We start from the raw sequence: 12,017 nt of genomic DNA, 5'->3' as shown, positions 1-12,017 counted from the left end.
ATATATACAATATTTTACTTGATACAGAGCAGCCTTAACATATCGCCTCAGTTTTTACTTTCAAAGGACCCCTAGAAAATCCTAAAGCCTCAAAACTGCCCAGCAAATGGGTCATTGCCAAAAGATTAGCAGCTATTGAGTCTTAATTATGATGTTTAGTCACATGACTGCAGCAAGCCTGACACGGCAAGACTTTCTGACGCTGACACAAAGAATTCTCTACTCACCATAATAAAACCAAAATCTATCATAATGACATGTTTTTAAATTCCTATTTGGAGAAGATTGAGATGCGTATTTAATGGAGCGGTGCTTATCTGCCACCCTAAATCTCCAGTTTTAATCAACAGAGCTTTGAGTCTCTTTGATGTCACTCTGCTGATGGAAGTGGGGCTTCAGCTTAGCTTTATGAAATATGAGAGCGTCATAAATATCGACCCGTCCAAACTATCCCTGAATGACTTCTTAAAGGGCACGCTATCCTATTTATTACACGTTATTCTGTTTTATATGAGCAAGCGACTAAGGTGTGAGATCAAATGGGTCTGATTCTAGACAATGTCCCATACCTGTTATAGCATGGGAAGTCGTTTGGTCCGTTTTGATAAGAAACTGTCGAGTGTCGTCTAATGTAAGGTGGAAACGACTCGATGCTGGTTTAGCATATCAAATATTAATGTAAATACGCGTTGCTTTGGGATGTGTAAACGTGATGGTGTTTCGCGTGCGACCAAATATACCGCAGTCGTGACAGCGGAGTCTGTCGGATGCGCAGCGCGTGCCTCCATGATATCCGACTACCGCAGCGCTGCGCCGGATGCGCAGACACCGCACACACAGCTGCGACAACGTACAAACTAAAGCTACAAAATATCACTCATTATGATACAACGACGAGCAAATTATTGTTTTAGATCGGAGTAAGTTACCTTAAAACTATTTATCGTTACATAAAGTTTCTTTCCGAATCGTTTACCCGTCGTATAAGAAACAATCGTGACAGCCCGGCTAGTTAGTTTTAACGAAGTTTAATATATAACAACGCAAATATATTAGCACGGGACACAGCGTGATGATGGAGATCCCAACGATGACTTCCTCTTTGATGTTCATACAAACTGTCCGAAAACAGTCTATAACCGAGAAAACGTTTACAAAACACTCGCACATCAAGTTGGGACAGAAAATGAACGAGACGGTTCGCTCTGACCCGTTTTTTTCGGGATAGCCCGTGGAGGAAACCCGTGTGGGATTGATGAAACATAACAGCCGGTGAGACTTACCGTGTTATTCCTCCTCCGCCGCCGTAGATGTAGACAAGCCGTGCATCATTTTGCTTTTTAAACAAAATAATTACACTGAGAATCGTTGCACCGGTTGCACGTATGTGTGCATTTGCGTCGGTCTCCGTGTCCTCCAGCCGCTGTCCGGTGATAAGTGACATATTTTACTCCACTGCAGCAGTAATAGCACATGCTCAGATCCCGGCTGCGTCTCAAAAACTACCGAGCCGCCTACCTCAACAACATTTTGACCGTCAAGTCGGCATAGCTCACACGCGCCTCAGCTGACGGAGGCTGATGCGGTAGTCAAAGGAGATGCACGCGCATCTGATGCCCGAGAATGCTGCCTGAGTAGGCAGCTTGTGTGGTATTGAAGACGCAGCCGGAGACCCGGATCAAGAGCTCACTGTTAACCGTTTCACTGCTTTCTTCATCCGAATGTATTCGGTACCTCATAAATAATCATGTAATTATTTAGAATTTACATTGATAATGTATTTGGTTTTATAATAAAATAACAAGCAAGTCAATAAGAAATGTATAAAACAAAAAGTGTAGATGTAATTTAATTTTCTTGAACTTAAAAAAAAAACTTAAGTTAAAATACTAATTGATCAGATTTTCAACCCTCATTTTCTTTTCTTTTTTGATTTTAGATGATATATGGTGATGGTTCATGCCAACGTGTTTGCGGGGTACCCATGTTACAATTCAACTACAAACCATTCTGAGTTATCCAAGACACGGAGTCGAAAACAATACATAACTTTTTGTCATATTGTGTCCTTTGGGACAATAAGCTTCCTCTGTATGTATAAAACAAAAGAAATGTGTAAATGCAGTATATATATATATATATATATATATACTTCATGTACTAAGCACAGTATACTTATAAGTGTACTATTTCAATACTACAGTACAGTACTGTCCTACGTTTTAGCTTCAAGTTTGTACTTTTAAGTGTACAGTTTAAGTGCACCTCTCTCCCTCTCTCTTTATTTCTCTCTTAGCTCTCTCTCTCTCTCTCAATTCAATTTCAATGTAAGGGTGCTTTATTGGCATGACAAAGTGTACATTGGTATTGCAAAAGCATTTGCAGCGGGGCTGCGTACAAATAGTGCAAATATGTAACAAACGAAAAGAAAGATAATTATAGTCATAAAATAAAGTGTGATGTATGTAGTGCAACTTAAAGTGGTTTATGATATATGTAAATATATAAAAACAGAAATAGAGTATAGTTTAGACAAGATTCAAACTATACATGTAAGTATCAGAATAAAGGGCTATAATAATATAATGTTGTGTAGATATATTGGAAACATCAGGTCAGTTGTTTTCTCTTGTGTTGTGACAGACAGCTAACACACAGCAGTCCTTGTGTTCTCCTAACACACACGCCACTTTCTCATCGTCTGACACACTTTCAGACGTCTGGTTTTTCCATCAAACATCGTCCGTATGTGCGTGTCTTTTTTTTGCATTCTGTTAGGAAGTGGAGTTGTGTTGAGATGACAGTGTGGACACCAGCCATGTGTGTGTGTGTGTGTGTGTGTGTCTGCCCGCCTCTATAGTGAGTCTGATCTTAGTTTTTCATCTCTCTCTCTCTTTCTCTCTCTAGCTGTGTTGGTGCTGTATTTCCGTTATTTTCTGCATTGGGACGATGACCTCGCGACCTCTATTTATCACGCCTTTGTGGCCTTGTGCTACTTGACACCCATCCTGGGAGCCATCATTGCAGACTCCTGGCTCGGGAAGTTCAAGTAGGTTTTAATAATTGTGCGTGTGTGTGTGCCCGTGTGCCTGTGTTGTGTGTGTGTGTGTGTGTGTGGGGGAAGGGTAAACCCTACGGTATGGGGACAAAGTGTCCCCACAAAGATGGCAATATCCAAAATCCTTGTCCTTGTGGGGACATGTTTTGGTCCCCATGAGGAAACAAGCTTATAAATCATACAGAATGAACTTTTGTGAAAATATAAAAGAGCAGACAGTTGTGTGTGATTGTTAGGGTTAGGGGGAGGGAATATGATGTCTGATGTCTATGGAATGTCCCCATAAAACATGGAAACCCAACATGTGTGTGTGTGCGTGCGTGCGTGCGTGCGTGCGTGCGTGCATGTGTTTGTGTGTGCGTGCGTGCGTGCATGTGTTTGTGTGTGCGTGCGTGCGTGCGTGCGTGAGTGTGAGTGAGTGAGTGATTGTGATGATGCTGAACGTGTGTCTGTGTGCTTTCAGGACCATCATCTATCTGTCCATAGTGTACGCCGCCGGTCAGGTGACCATGGCCGTCAGCACAGTTCATGACATCACAGACGCCAACAGAGACGGCACACCGGATAACCTGACTGTCCACGTGTGAGCCAATCTACCCATAATGCACCTGTCTCTTCCTCGTGTCCAGCTGTTCTTCATGTGTGTTGTGATTTCAGGGCTTTGTCAATGTTGGGTTTGATTCTCATTGCTCTGGGCACCGGTGGCATTAAACCCTGCGTGGCTGCGTTTGGTGGAGATCAGTTTCAGGAACATCAGGTGTGAGACTCTTCATGACTCGACCTCGTGTGTTTGGTGTTTTTCTGATGGTTTGTTAACGTGTGTGTTGATGGTTTTCAGAGTCGACAGCTCAACACATTCTTCTCAGTGTTTTATCTCTGCATTAATGCTGGAAGTCTTCTCTCCACGCTCATCACACCTGTTCTCAGAGGTACACACGCGCGCGCGCGCACACACACTTCATACAGGTGTCACATGTGTTGTGTTTTGGTGTTCAGCTCAGGAGTGTGGCGTCTACAGTCAACAGAAGTGTTATCCTTTAGCATTTGGAGTACCGGCTGCACTCATGGTTGTGTCTTTGGGTAAGACGAACACACACACACACACACACACACACACACACACACACACTGATCAGTGTGTCTGATTGTCTGGTTGTTGTGTTCAGTGGTGTTTATCGCCGGCAGTGGGATGTATGTGAAAACGGCTCCAGAAGGAAACATCATGTGGTCCGTGTGTCAGTGTATTGGGGTGAGTCACATGCAGAGATGCACTTGACATGATCCTTCCATCAGCTTCAAGATCAAGACCACCGGCTTCTATACAACACTATAAAAGACGCTTTCTCCTTTCATTCAGTTTCATTCAAAGACTCCAAACAGGGCAAATATATGAAACGGTGTCATAAAAGCAGTCAGCACAAGTCACGTCTTTCCTTGTGAAACACACTGCACACAGTCACTGACCCGATTTTCACATCTCTGACCATCTGATCTGACCATCTCAAGATAAACCCATCAGATTTGTGAACTATGAGCGCAGGCGTCGTTTCTTTTGGTGACTGTATAATTGTATTGAATGGAAAAGAGCAGCTCACACATTCTGTCAAAGATCTTTTGTATTTCAACATCTGCATGATAAAAACACCTGTACAAGTCATCATTTCAAAGCTTTAGTTTAGTTTTGACTCATTTTTTATTAATAATTTAAGTGCCTTTAGTATTTTTTTTACTTAAATGTAATTACGTTTATTCCTAAGGGAACATTTCTCATTCTTAAGTTGAATTTTTTTCAGTTTTTCTCTTATTTTTTTATCTGACTTGATAGTTTTAGTAACTATAATAAGGATGCTGTCCTTTTAATACACTTCTAAGATTTAATTTTCTTCACCTTGAATCATTGAGTCACACAGATAGACTTTTATTGTGTATTTCTGTAGTTTGCCATCAAGAATCGTTTCAGGCACAGAAGCAGCCGATATCCAGAGAGAGAGCACTGGATGGACTGGGCAGATGAGAAATATGATGTATGACACACATCTGTCATCTCTGCAAACACACATTCCATAGAAATACAGTCATGACTTTTATACCGGAGAAGAAAATGAATAATCTCTCTCTCTCTCTCATGTAGAAACTTCTCATCGCTCAGATAAAGATGGTGTTGAAGGTGTTGTTTCTTTATATTCCTCTGCCCATGTTTTGGACTCTGTTTGATCAGAAGGTAAAGCTCGACATCATCTGGTGTTAAAGACACACTGACATTGTTCTTGCGTGTCGTTTCTGTACCTCTCACTTCACCAAACAGAATTGACAAAAATGATGATCGTCACTCTAACATCACTTATTTAGTTCTTGGTTGTTTCTGTCAAGAAAATTTACCATAGTATATACATACTATCTGTATATAGCATTTATTAGAGTAAATATAAAGAGTTTATTTCCAAAAATCATGTTTTTTATTGTGTTAGTTAGCTGTATTTTTTTAGTTATTATGTCTTAAATCAAAACATACCAACTGCAGTTTGATTGGTATTAATTGGAATGCACAATAAAAAAAATTTAAACGTAGTTATCTCATGTTGGAAATAAACTCTTCATATATAGTAATAATGTTTTTTCACAATTTTACTGTAAAACCCATGCTTAAAGTCGGCATGAAATCAAAAATGATCATTATAATTGTGTTACGCAGTGGTGAAGTATTTATTATACATGATTTATCCGTTCACATCATTAATTTTTAATTCATTTGCACTTGTAATCTTTAATCAAAAACGTTAAGCTCCTCCCCCTCTGGAAACGACCTCTCTTCACTTCTGGTCAGGAGGAATGGCGCGAGGGCGGAGCTCCAATGACTGACAGATCGCAAACTGGCGTTCAAATCTTTCACCTTTTAACGATCCAATCAGTTGTCGGAGGATGAATTCAAGTCCCGCCCTACATTTATTTCTCATTTCACAAGTCGTTTCACTCGGGTATACGTCACGATACGGATACGGAAAAAAACACAATCGCTACTTCCGTTTCATGCCGACTTTAAACTGTAGTAACTGTAGTAAATCTTTGGTTAATGGTTTTGTATGGTGTTGTGTCATCATGGCTCTTGTGTAGTGTTGTGTGTTAAGGTGTGTGTGTCATCTGTCGTGTAGGGCTCGCGCTGGACTCTTCAAGCCACAACTATGAGTGGAGACTTTGTATGTGTTTCATTTCTAAACAGTTCAGCATAAACAGTTTATAAATAAAGAGAAATAACATTCAACAGTTTGTTTGGAGCTCAGTCTAATAAAATGAACACTACAACGTCACTGTCATTTCTGAATGTGTGTGTGTGTGTGTGCGTGTGCGTGTGTGTGATTGATGTCATTTGTTGTTGTTGTCTGTAGGGGGCGTTTGTCCTTCAGCCGGATCAAATGCAGGTAAACGAGTCTCATGATTTCAAGAAAAGCTGACAAAGGAAAGGGATTTACATGTATTTATTTCATTTTAAATACATGATTTCTTGTAATATACTTTATTTCTTGATCGAGTATTTATCATTGGATCATTTGAACTCATGCATAACATAGCAGCCGCACAAATACAGAACAGGAACAGTGGCAGTGAGGAGGTGATGCAATTTTCACAGATAATGAAATGAATCTATTGAGATCGATGAGGTTCTTCTGAAGTGAGATGTGTCTCTTCCAGACTGTGAACCCGATCCTCATCCTGACGCTGGTGCCCATCATGGACCGCATTATTTTCCCACTCATTAAGAAGTGTGGCCTCAATTTCAGGTCAAATTCACCAGAATATTCTGTAATCTCCTGGAATGAGAATGAAATGATTAAACGGTGTGTAAATGTGTCATGTGTTTCAGTCCTTTGAAGAGAATGACTGTAGGGATGCTGTTTGCTGCCATGGCGTTTGTTGCTGCAGCTCTGGTTCAACTTGAAATCGACGTGAGTGTGAAACTGAAAATCACGTTCATTTGCCCAAACAGAACCATTATTATTGCCATTAAAATGATACGAAAAAGAAGTTGAAACTCTATTTTGTGTATTAAAGAAGGTGCTTAGCCATCAGATGTTGTTAAAGGGGAGGTATCATGCTGTTTCATGCATTCTGGCTTCTTTACACTGTGAAACGTGCTGGCTGCTCAAGCTTAACATGGGCAACTTGTCAAAAATGTATGACGTAGTGTTTCTGTGCCGGATTCACTCCGCCAGGGTTCGTACAGGTTTCGGAAAGTTTATTTCGAACATGGATTCCTGTTTCGTAACAAGGGTTCTTGGTCCCTTATTGCATGGGTTCCCAAAGGTGGGGGTCGCAAGGCCGCGAGGGCGGGGTCGCAAGATGATGTCCAGAAATCATTTTTGTATTATTAGAAATAGCGTATGTAATCAATAAGTGGAACAAAACATACAAATATTAGTTAAGTTAAAAATAAAACCAGGCAAATAAAAAGCCAACAGCCTTAGGAATTTCCTCGCCCTTGATCGTGACCCCTGAGGTCATTACGTCACATTAACGCCATTAGCAACCGCATTAGGTCAGGTGCAGCAAGTCCATTTACAGCACCACGTTAAACAGTCCCTTGTGCACGCAGATTCTTTTTCAGGCTTAAGTTTAGGATATTCTCTTGTCGAAATGAAACGTTGATTAATATCGACCAAAGACAACGCAGGGAGCCCAGCGGAGGAGGGCGGAGAAGCGCCGCAGTCAGAGGGGCCGTCGTCCTCCGGTACGAAAAGAGGCGCATCCATCAGCACTCCAATCAGTTTGATGAAATTCCACTATCTGTAGTAATAGTTCATAGTTTATGTATAACAACAAGTAAAGTAATGAGTAAATTACTATAAAATAATATTATGTTAGACTGTGCTCTTTGTGTTGTCATTATGCACATTTGGGCGTAGCCAGACCTTCATACTGAAGGTCTGGAATTTATCGCCGCTTTCTTTGGAACGGCCCGTCCAAGAGGCCATATGACTGACAGGTAAAGTAACCAATCATATTTCGTTTTGCGCGGCGTCATGTTTAGAGGCGTGGAAATGTCCCCGCAGTGACAGACCGATGTATTCACCAACGTGTCAAAAGTTAACAGAAACAATGATTATAAGTTTATGACATGAACCTCGCATACTTTTAAGAATTGAGCGTTTAGTCAATCGTGATGAATTCTTATAGCAACCGTTGTAAACACGACAGCTTACTTCTTAGATCAAAAGGCTTTGTTGTTTCCAGGCGGACCGTTAAAGAACGCGACACGCACGTCTCCCGGAAAGCCTGTGAAATTCAACCAATCAGATGACGAATTCAAACGTGCTGAAGTGTTTCCAGAAAAGTGTGCCTTATGCATCAGACGTTTAGCCAACGGTCTGTGGGCGTGACGTCTGAGGCTGAGACTAGGGTAGAATAGGTGAATGTGCGCATTTGCACGCAATGTTTGTTTACTTTAACCACCTTCGAGGAGAAAATTTGAAAATTTTGGGATCCCCTGCCTTATTGGACAATTCTCCCGAAAAAGCAAACCCACGCATCATCCAGCGAGTGAAAGAGCATGCCCACTTGTCAACCAACTAGCGTGAGAAAGAGCACACCCACACGCGAGCATGAGAGAAAGAGCACAATCAATGGCGCTTCACTCGGCTGACGGAAGTTCAGGTGTTTGTTTGTTCACTGCATTTGAGTGATGAATGTTATAGAAACGCTGGATTTGGAGATGGTGTGATACTGATAGATGGTGCGGCTCCAGCGCTAAAAGATGCCGGACATGAACACATGCCATAAGTCAAAACTGAGTCATATGTCTGTGTTTTGTTGGCATTCGTAAAGTAAACTACACAAACTTATAGTGAATCAATGTGATGATGTGTTGTGTGCTCGTGCTGTAGTTCCGCCCCCCCGCACGCCTCCAGCAGCTCTTCTTTTTCTAGAAATAATCGTACAACTGTGTCTCTCTTTTATAAATGTGATCAAACGAAATCCCCTTCGAAGATATGCGTGTGTTACCTCATCTTTAAACATCAACATCAGGAGGTGAAACTAAATATTACAACAACTGTTTTAAATTGTATCCTTATCAATCATTAAGGTTTGCTATTTTGGCGTTCTTGGTGATGTTTGAGGGGATCGAGACATTAAAATAAGGTGTTGCTTCCAACTCTGACATGTTCTCATCTTCTCTTCAGAAAACATTGCCAAATTTCCCATCATCCTCTGAGAGTCAGTTAAAGGTGGTGAACATGGGCAGCAGTTCACTGACTGTTACCATCACAAACATTGAGCCTCTACAGATTGAACCACTGGAGGTACAACACACGCGCAGACACACGCACGCACACGCACACAGATGAGATGTTTCAGGTGTGTTTCTGGGTGTTTTGTCTAGAGCACTGAAGATTACTTGACGTGTGGTGATGAGAGCATCACATTGTCATTGAACACAGATCCTGTGATCACGAAAGCTTTGAGTTTATCGAAGGGTCAGCGTCAGACCCTCATCATCCCCTCTGACCTCAGACTCATGTATCTGGTGAGTACACATGTGAAAGTCTGTCATCTTTACATTACCTGCCAATGGAAAAGTCACTGCCATGACTGGACTCCGGCTCTCTGAGAAATTCTGATTCATAGATTGATTCCTGGATGAAAATAAGTTCATCCACCAGACAAGAAAATCCCAGTGAACGTCTCTTCACGTTAAGGACTGAAGCATTGACTGGTGTCGCAGGTGTATACTGGCTGATGAAATCGATTTGATCTTTCAACCTTTTCCCGCAGAAAGAAGACAGAATGTCCAAACCAGATGAGGGAAAGAACGCCGTACGGTCAGTGGACGCTAGACTGGATTCAGTCTCTTGAGGTCAAATGTTCCCCGAATGAAATGATTTGATGTTTTTCAGATTTGTGAGCGGTTTGACAGAACTGGTGAACATTACTGACCTGGGCTCCGTCGAGCCGTCTGACACGTCAAACTACACACTGCTTTCACAGGGAACGTGAGTCAAATTCAGTGATCCCTTTGACAGTTCCGAAAGAATCTTCATATTTTGGGAAGAACACAAAAATAGGTTGTGTCAATGAAAGCCAACGATTGTTGGCTCACACAGAAACCCGGAAACCTTTCTACAGTTCTTCACAGTCCACTCACGTTCACCTCATGACATCTCCTGCTGTCGTTTCACATGGATGCTGATGCTGTGCTTTATGCTCTCAGATGGAAGTTTGTTCTCAGCAGTGGAGAGAGGACGTGTACCTTTTCTCCAACACTTGGATTCGGTGCCTCTCTCACTTTCCTCATCCCCAGCGATCTGCCCTGGACTGAGGTGCACATCTCATCATCTCGGAGCGTGTTTTGGATTTAGTGCTTGTGAAACGGTCTGCGGTCTCGAGCAGGAATCCATGTGTAACTCTGTGATGTATGGTGTGTGTGTGCAGTGTGATCGCGTGATTAAGAAGGTGGAAGACATCAAGCCGAACACAGTGCACATGGCTCTGCAGATCCCTCAGTATTTTCTCATCACGACAGGAGAGGTGATGTTCTCTGTCACCGGCCTTCAGTTCTCATATTCACAGGTATTCACATCACACATATATACAGTATATATACTGTATCAGCAGTAGGGACAGAACACTGCCTGCATCGTGATGACTGGAGACATGATAACAGGATCATGTGAATACGTTACACACATAAAGCACTGAGCAGCCTACAGATGCACACAAACATCCACTTTAAATGCATCTTGGTTTACAAAATATCTAACGCATTGCATTGTGTAGTGCTGATAACCTTCATTCTTTACATTTAGGCATTTATCAGACGCCTTTGTTTGAAGTGACTGACACAAAAATCACAATGTCTAATACATGCATGAGCAACTTATAACACACCAAAGACACAGAAAAACACGTGTTCGCGCCATATGACCCCTTTAAGCCACAATAACTCAAAAATACAGCTAACTAACACAATAAAACACAATATATAACATAATAAAAAACTTGATTTTTGAAACATTTTAAAACGGAGTTATCTATCTATGTCTATTTCTGTCATTTGACATGTTTACTGCATTTCAGAAATATAAAAACTTTCTGTAACACAAAACGGTCAAATTCTGTCATTTTCTTCTTTAATGTTCATGTCTCTAGGCTCCAAAAAACATGAAGTCGGTGTTGCAGGCCGGCTGGTTGTGTACGAATGCGGTGGGAAACATTATTGTGTTGATTGTGGCCGAGCTTGGAAAACTTCCTAAACAGGTACTGCTGCATGTGACCTCTGACCTCACACAGGTGACACGACACATGAGCTGATGAACTTGTGTTTGTGTGCAGTGGGCGGAGTATGTGTTGTTTGCTTCACTGCTGGTGGCTGTGAGTATCATCTTTTCCATCATGGCTTATTTCTACAAGTACATCGACCCAGCCGAGATCGAAGCTCACATCAAGAGAGAACAAGAACTGGAACGGGATGACAAGAGAGAGAACGAGACCGAGCTGAATGAGCTCAAACAAACCAAGATATAAGTCACGCGTGGGATAATATTCACGAATACGATTAATCCTTCTGTTCAGTATTTATTAACTGACTGTGAACTGATGTGCTTGTGTGACGATATGGATTATAACGCTGACGGAGTGTGATTTGTGATTTTCTGCTTTTGTGCTAATAAACAATGAACATTGAAACAAATAATTAGGAGTAATGATGTCATTCAGTTTCGTTTTATTATGTTTAAGAAAAAAGTATAGTTCCTAGATTTGAATAGCGCTGATGTTATTGCTGGGTGTTATTTATGATATTTTAGTAGAGAAAGTTCATTGACTCAACTGAGCTTGATGCTCACTAACAAGCAAAACGGCTGAAAACAGAAGAATGAGGTATGAATATGCAAATGTGCTTAGTCTTTTGTCCCTTGACCCAGAAAGCAATGAAGGACTACCATGATCTCAATTAGTTCAATTCTTTTTG

At 41.4% G+C, this 12,017-nt stretch overlaps 1 protein-coding gene across 1 annotated transcript in view; it reads left to right on the top strand.

Annotated features, from left to right (window-relative positions):
- The window catches only part of slc15a1a (solute carrier family 15 member 1a), a 13,036-nt gene extending 1,333 nt beyond the window's left edge, over positions 1-11,703 (top strand). The window contains exons 4-23 of the mRNA XM_057335620.1: positions 2,908-3,049; positions 3,522-3,641; positions 3,716-3,815; positions 3,897-3,987; positions 4,055-4,138; positions 4,225-4,307; positions 4,996-5,082; positions 5,190-5,279; positions 6,208-6,252; positions 6,442-6,474; positions 6,746-6,834; positions 6,918-6,999; positions 9,232-9,351; positions 9,432-9,575; positions 9,824-9,870; positions 9,946-10,041; positions 10,260-10,368; positions 10,481-10,618; positions 11,198-11,305; positions 11,381-11,703. Coding sequence (XP_057191603.1) covers positions 2,908-3,049; positions 3,522-3,641; positions 3,716-3,815; positions 3,897-3,987; positions 4,055-4,138; positions 4,225-4,307; positions 4,996-5,082; positions 5,190-5,279; positions 6,208-6,252; positions 6,442-6,474; positions 6,746-6,834; positions 6,918-6,999; positions 9,232-9,351; positions 9,432-9,575; positions 9,824-9,870; positions 9,946-10,041; positions 10,260-10,368; positions 10,481-10,618; positions 11,198-11,305; positions 11,381-11,572 — 2,000 coding nt within the window. The 3' untranslated portion in view covers positions 11,573-11,703. The remainder of the gene's footprint in view (positions 1-2,907; positions 3,050-3,521; positions 3,642-3,715; positions 3,816-3,896; positions 3,988-4,054; positions 4,139-4,224; positions 4,308-4,995; positions 5,083-5,189; positions 5,280-6,207; positions 6,253-6,441; positions 6,475-6,745; positions 6,835-6,917; positions 7,000-9,231; positions 9,352-9,431; positions 9,576-9,823; positions 9,871-9,945; positions 10,042-10,259; positions 10,369-10,480; positions 10,619-11,197; positions 11,306-11,380) is intronic.
- Positions 11,704-12,017: the final 314 nt, after the last annotated feature.

This window comes from Triplophysa rosa, linkage group LG6 (genome assembly GCF_024868665.1).
Source record: "Triplophysa rosa linkage group LG6, Trosa_1v2, whole genome shotgun sequence".
Taxonomy (NCBI): domain Eukaryota; kingdom Metazoa; phylum Chordata; class Actinopteri; order Cypriniformes; family Nemacheilidae; genus Triplophysa; species Triplophysa rosa.
Note: the sequence above shows the minus strand (reverse complement) of the source record. Positions and strands in the feature narration are given on the sequence as shown.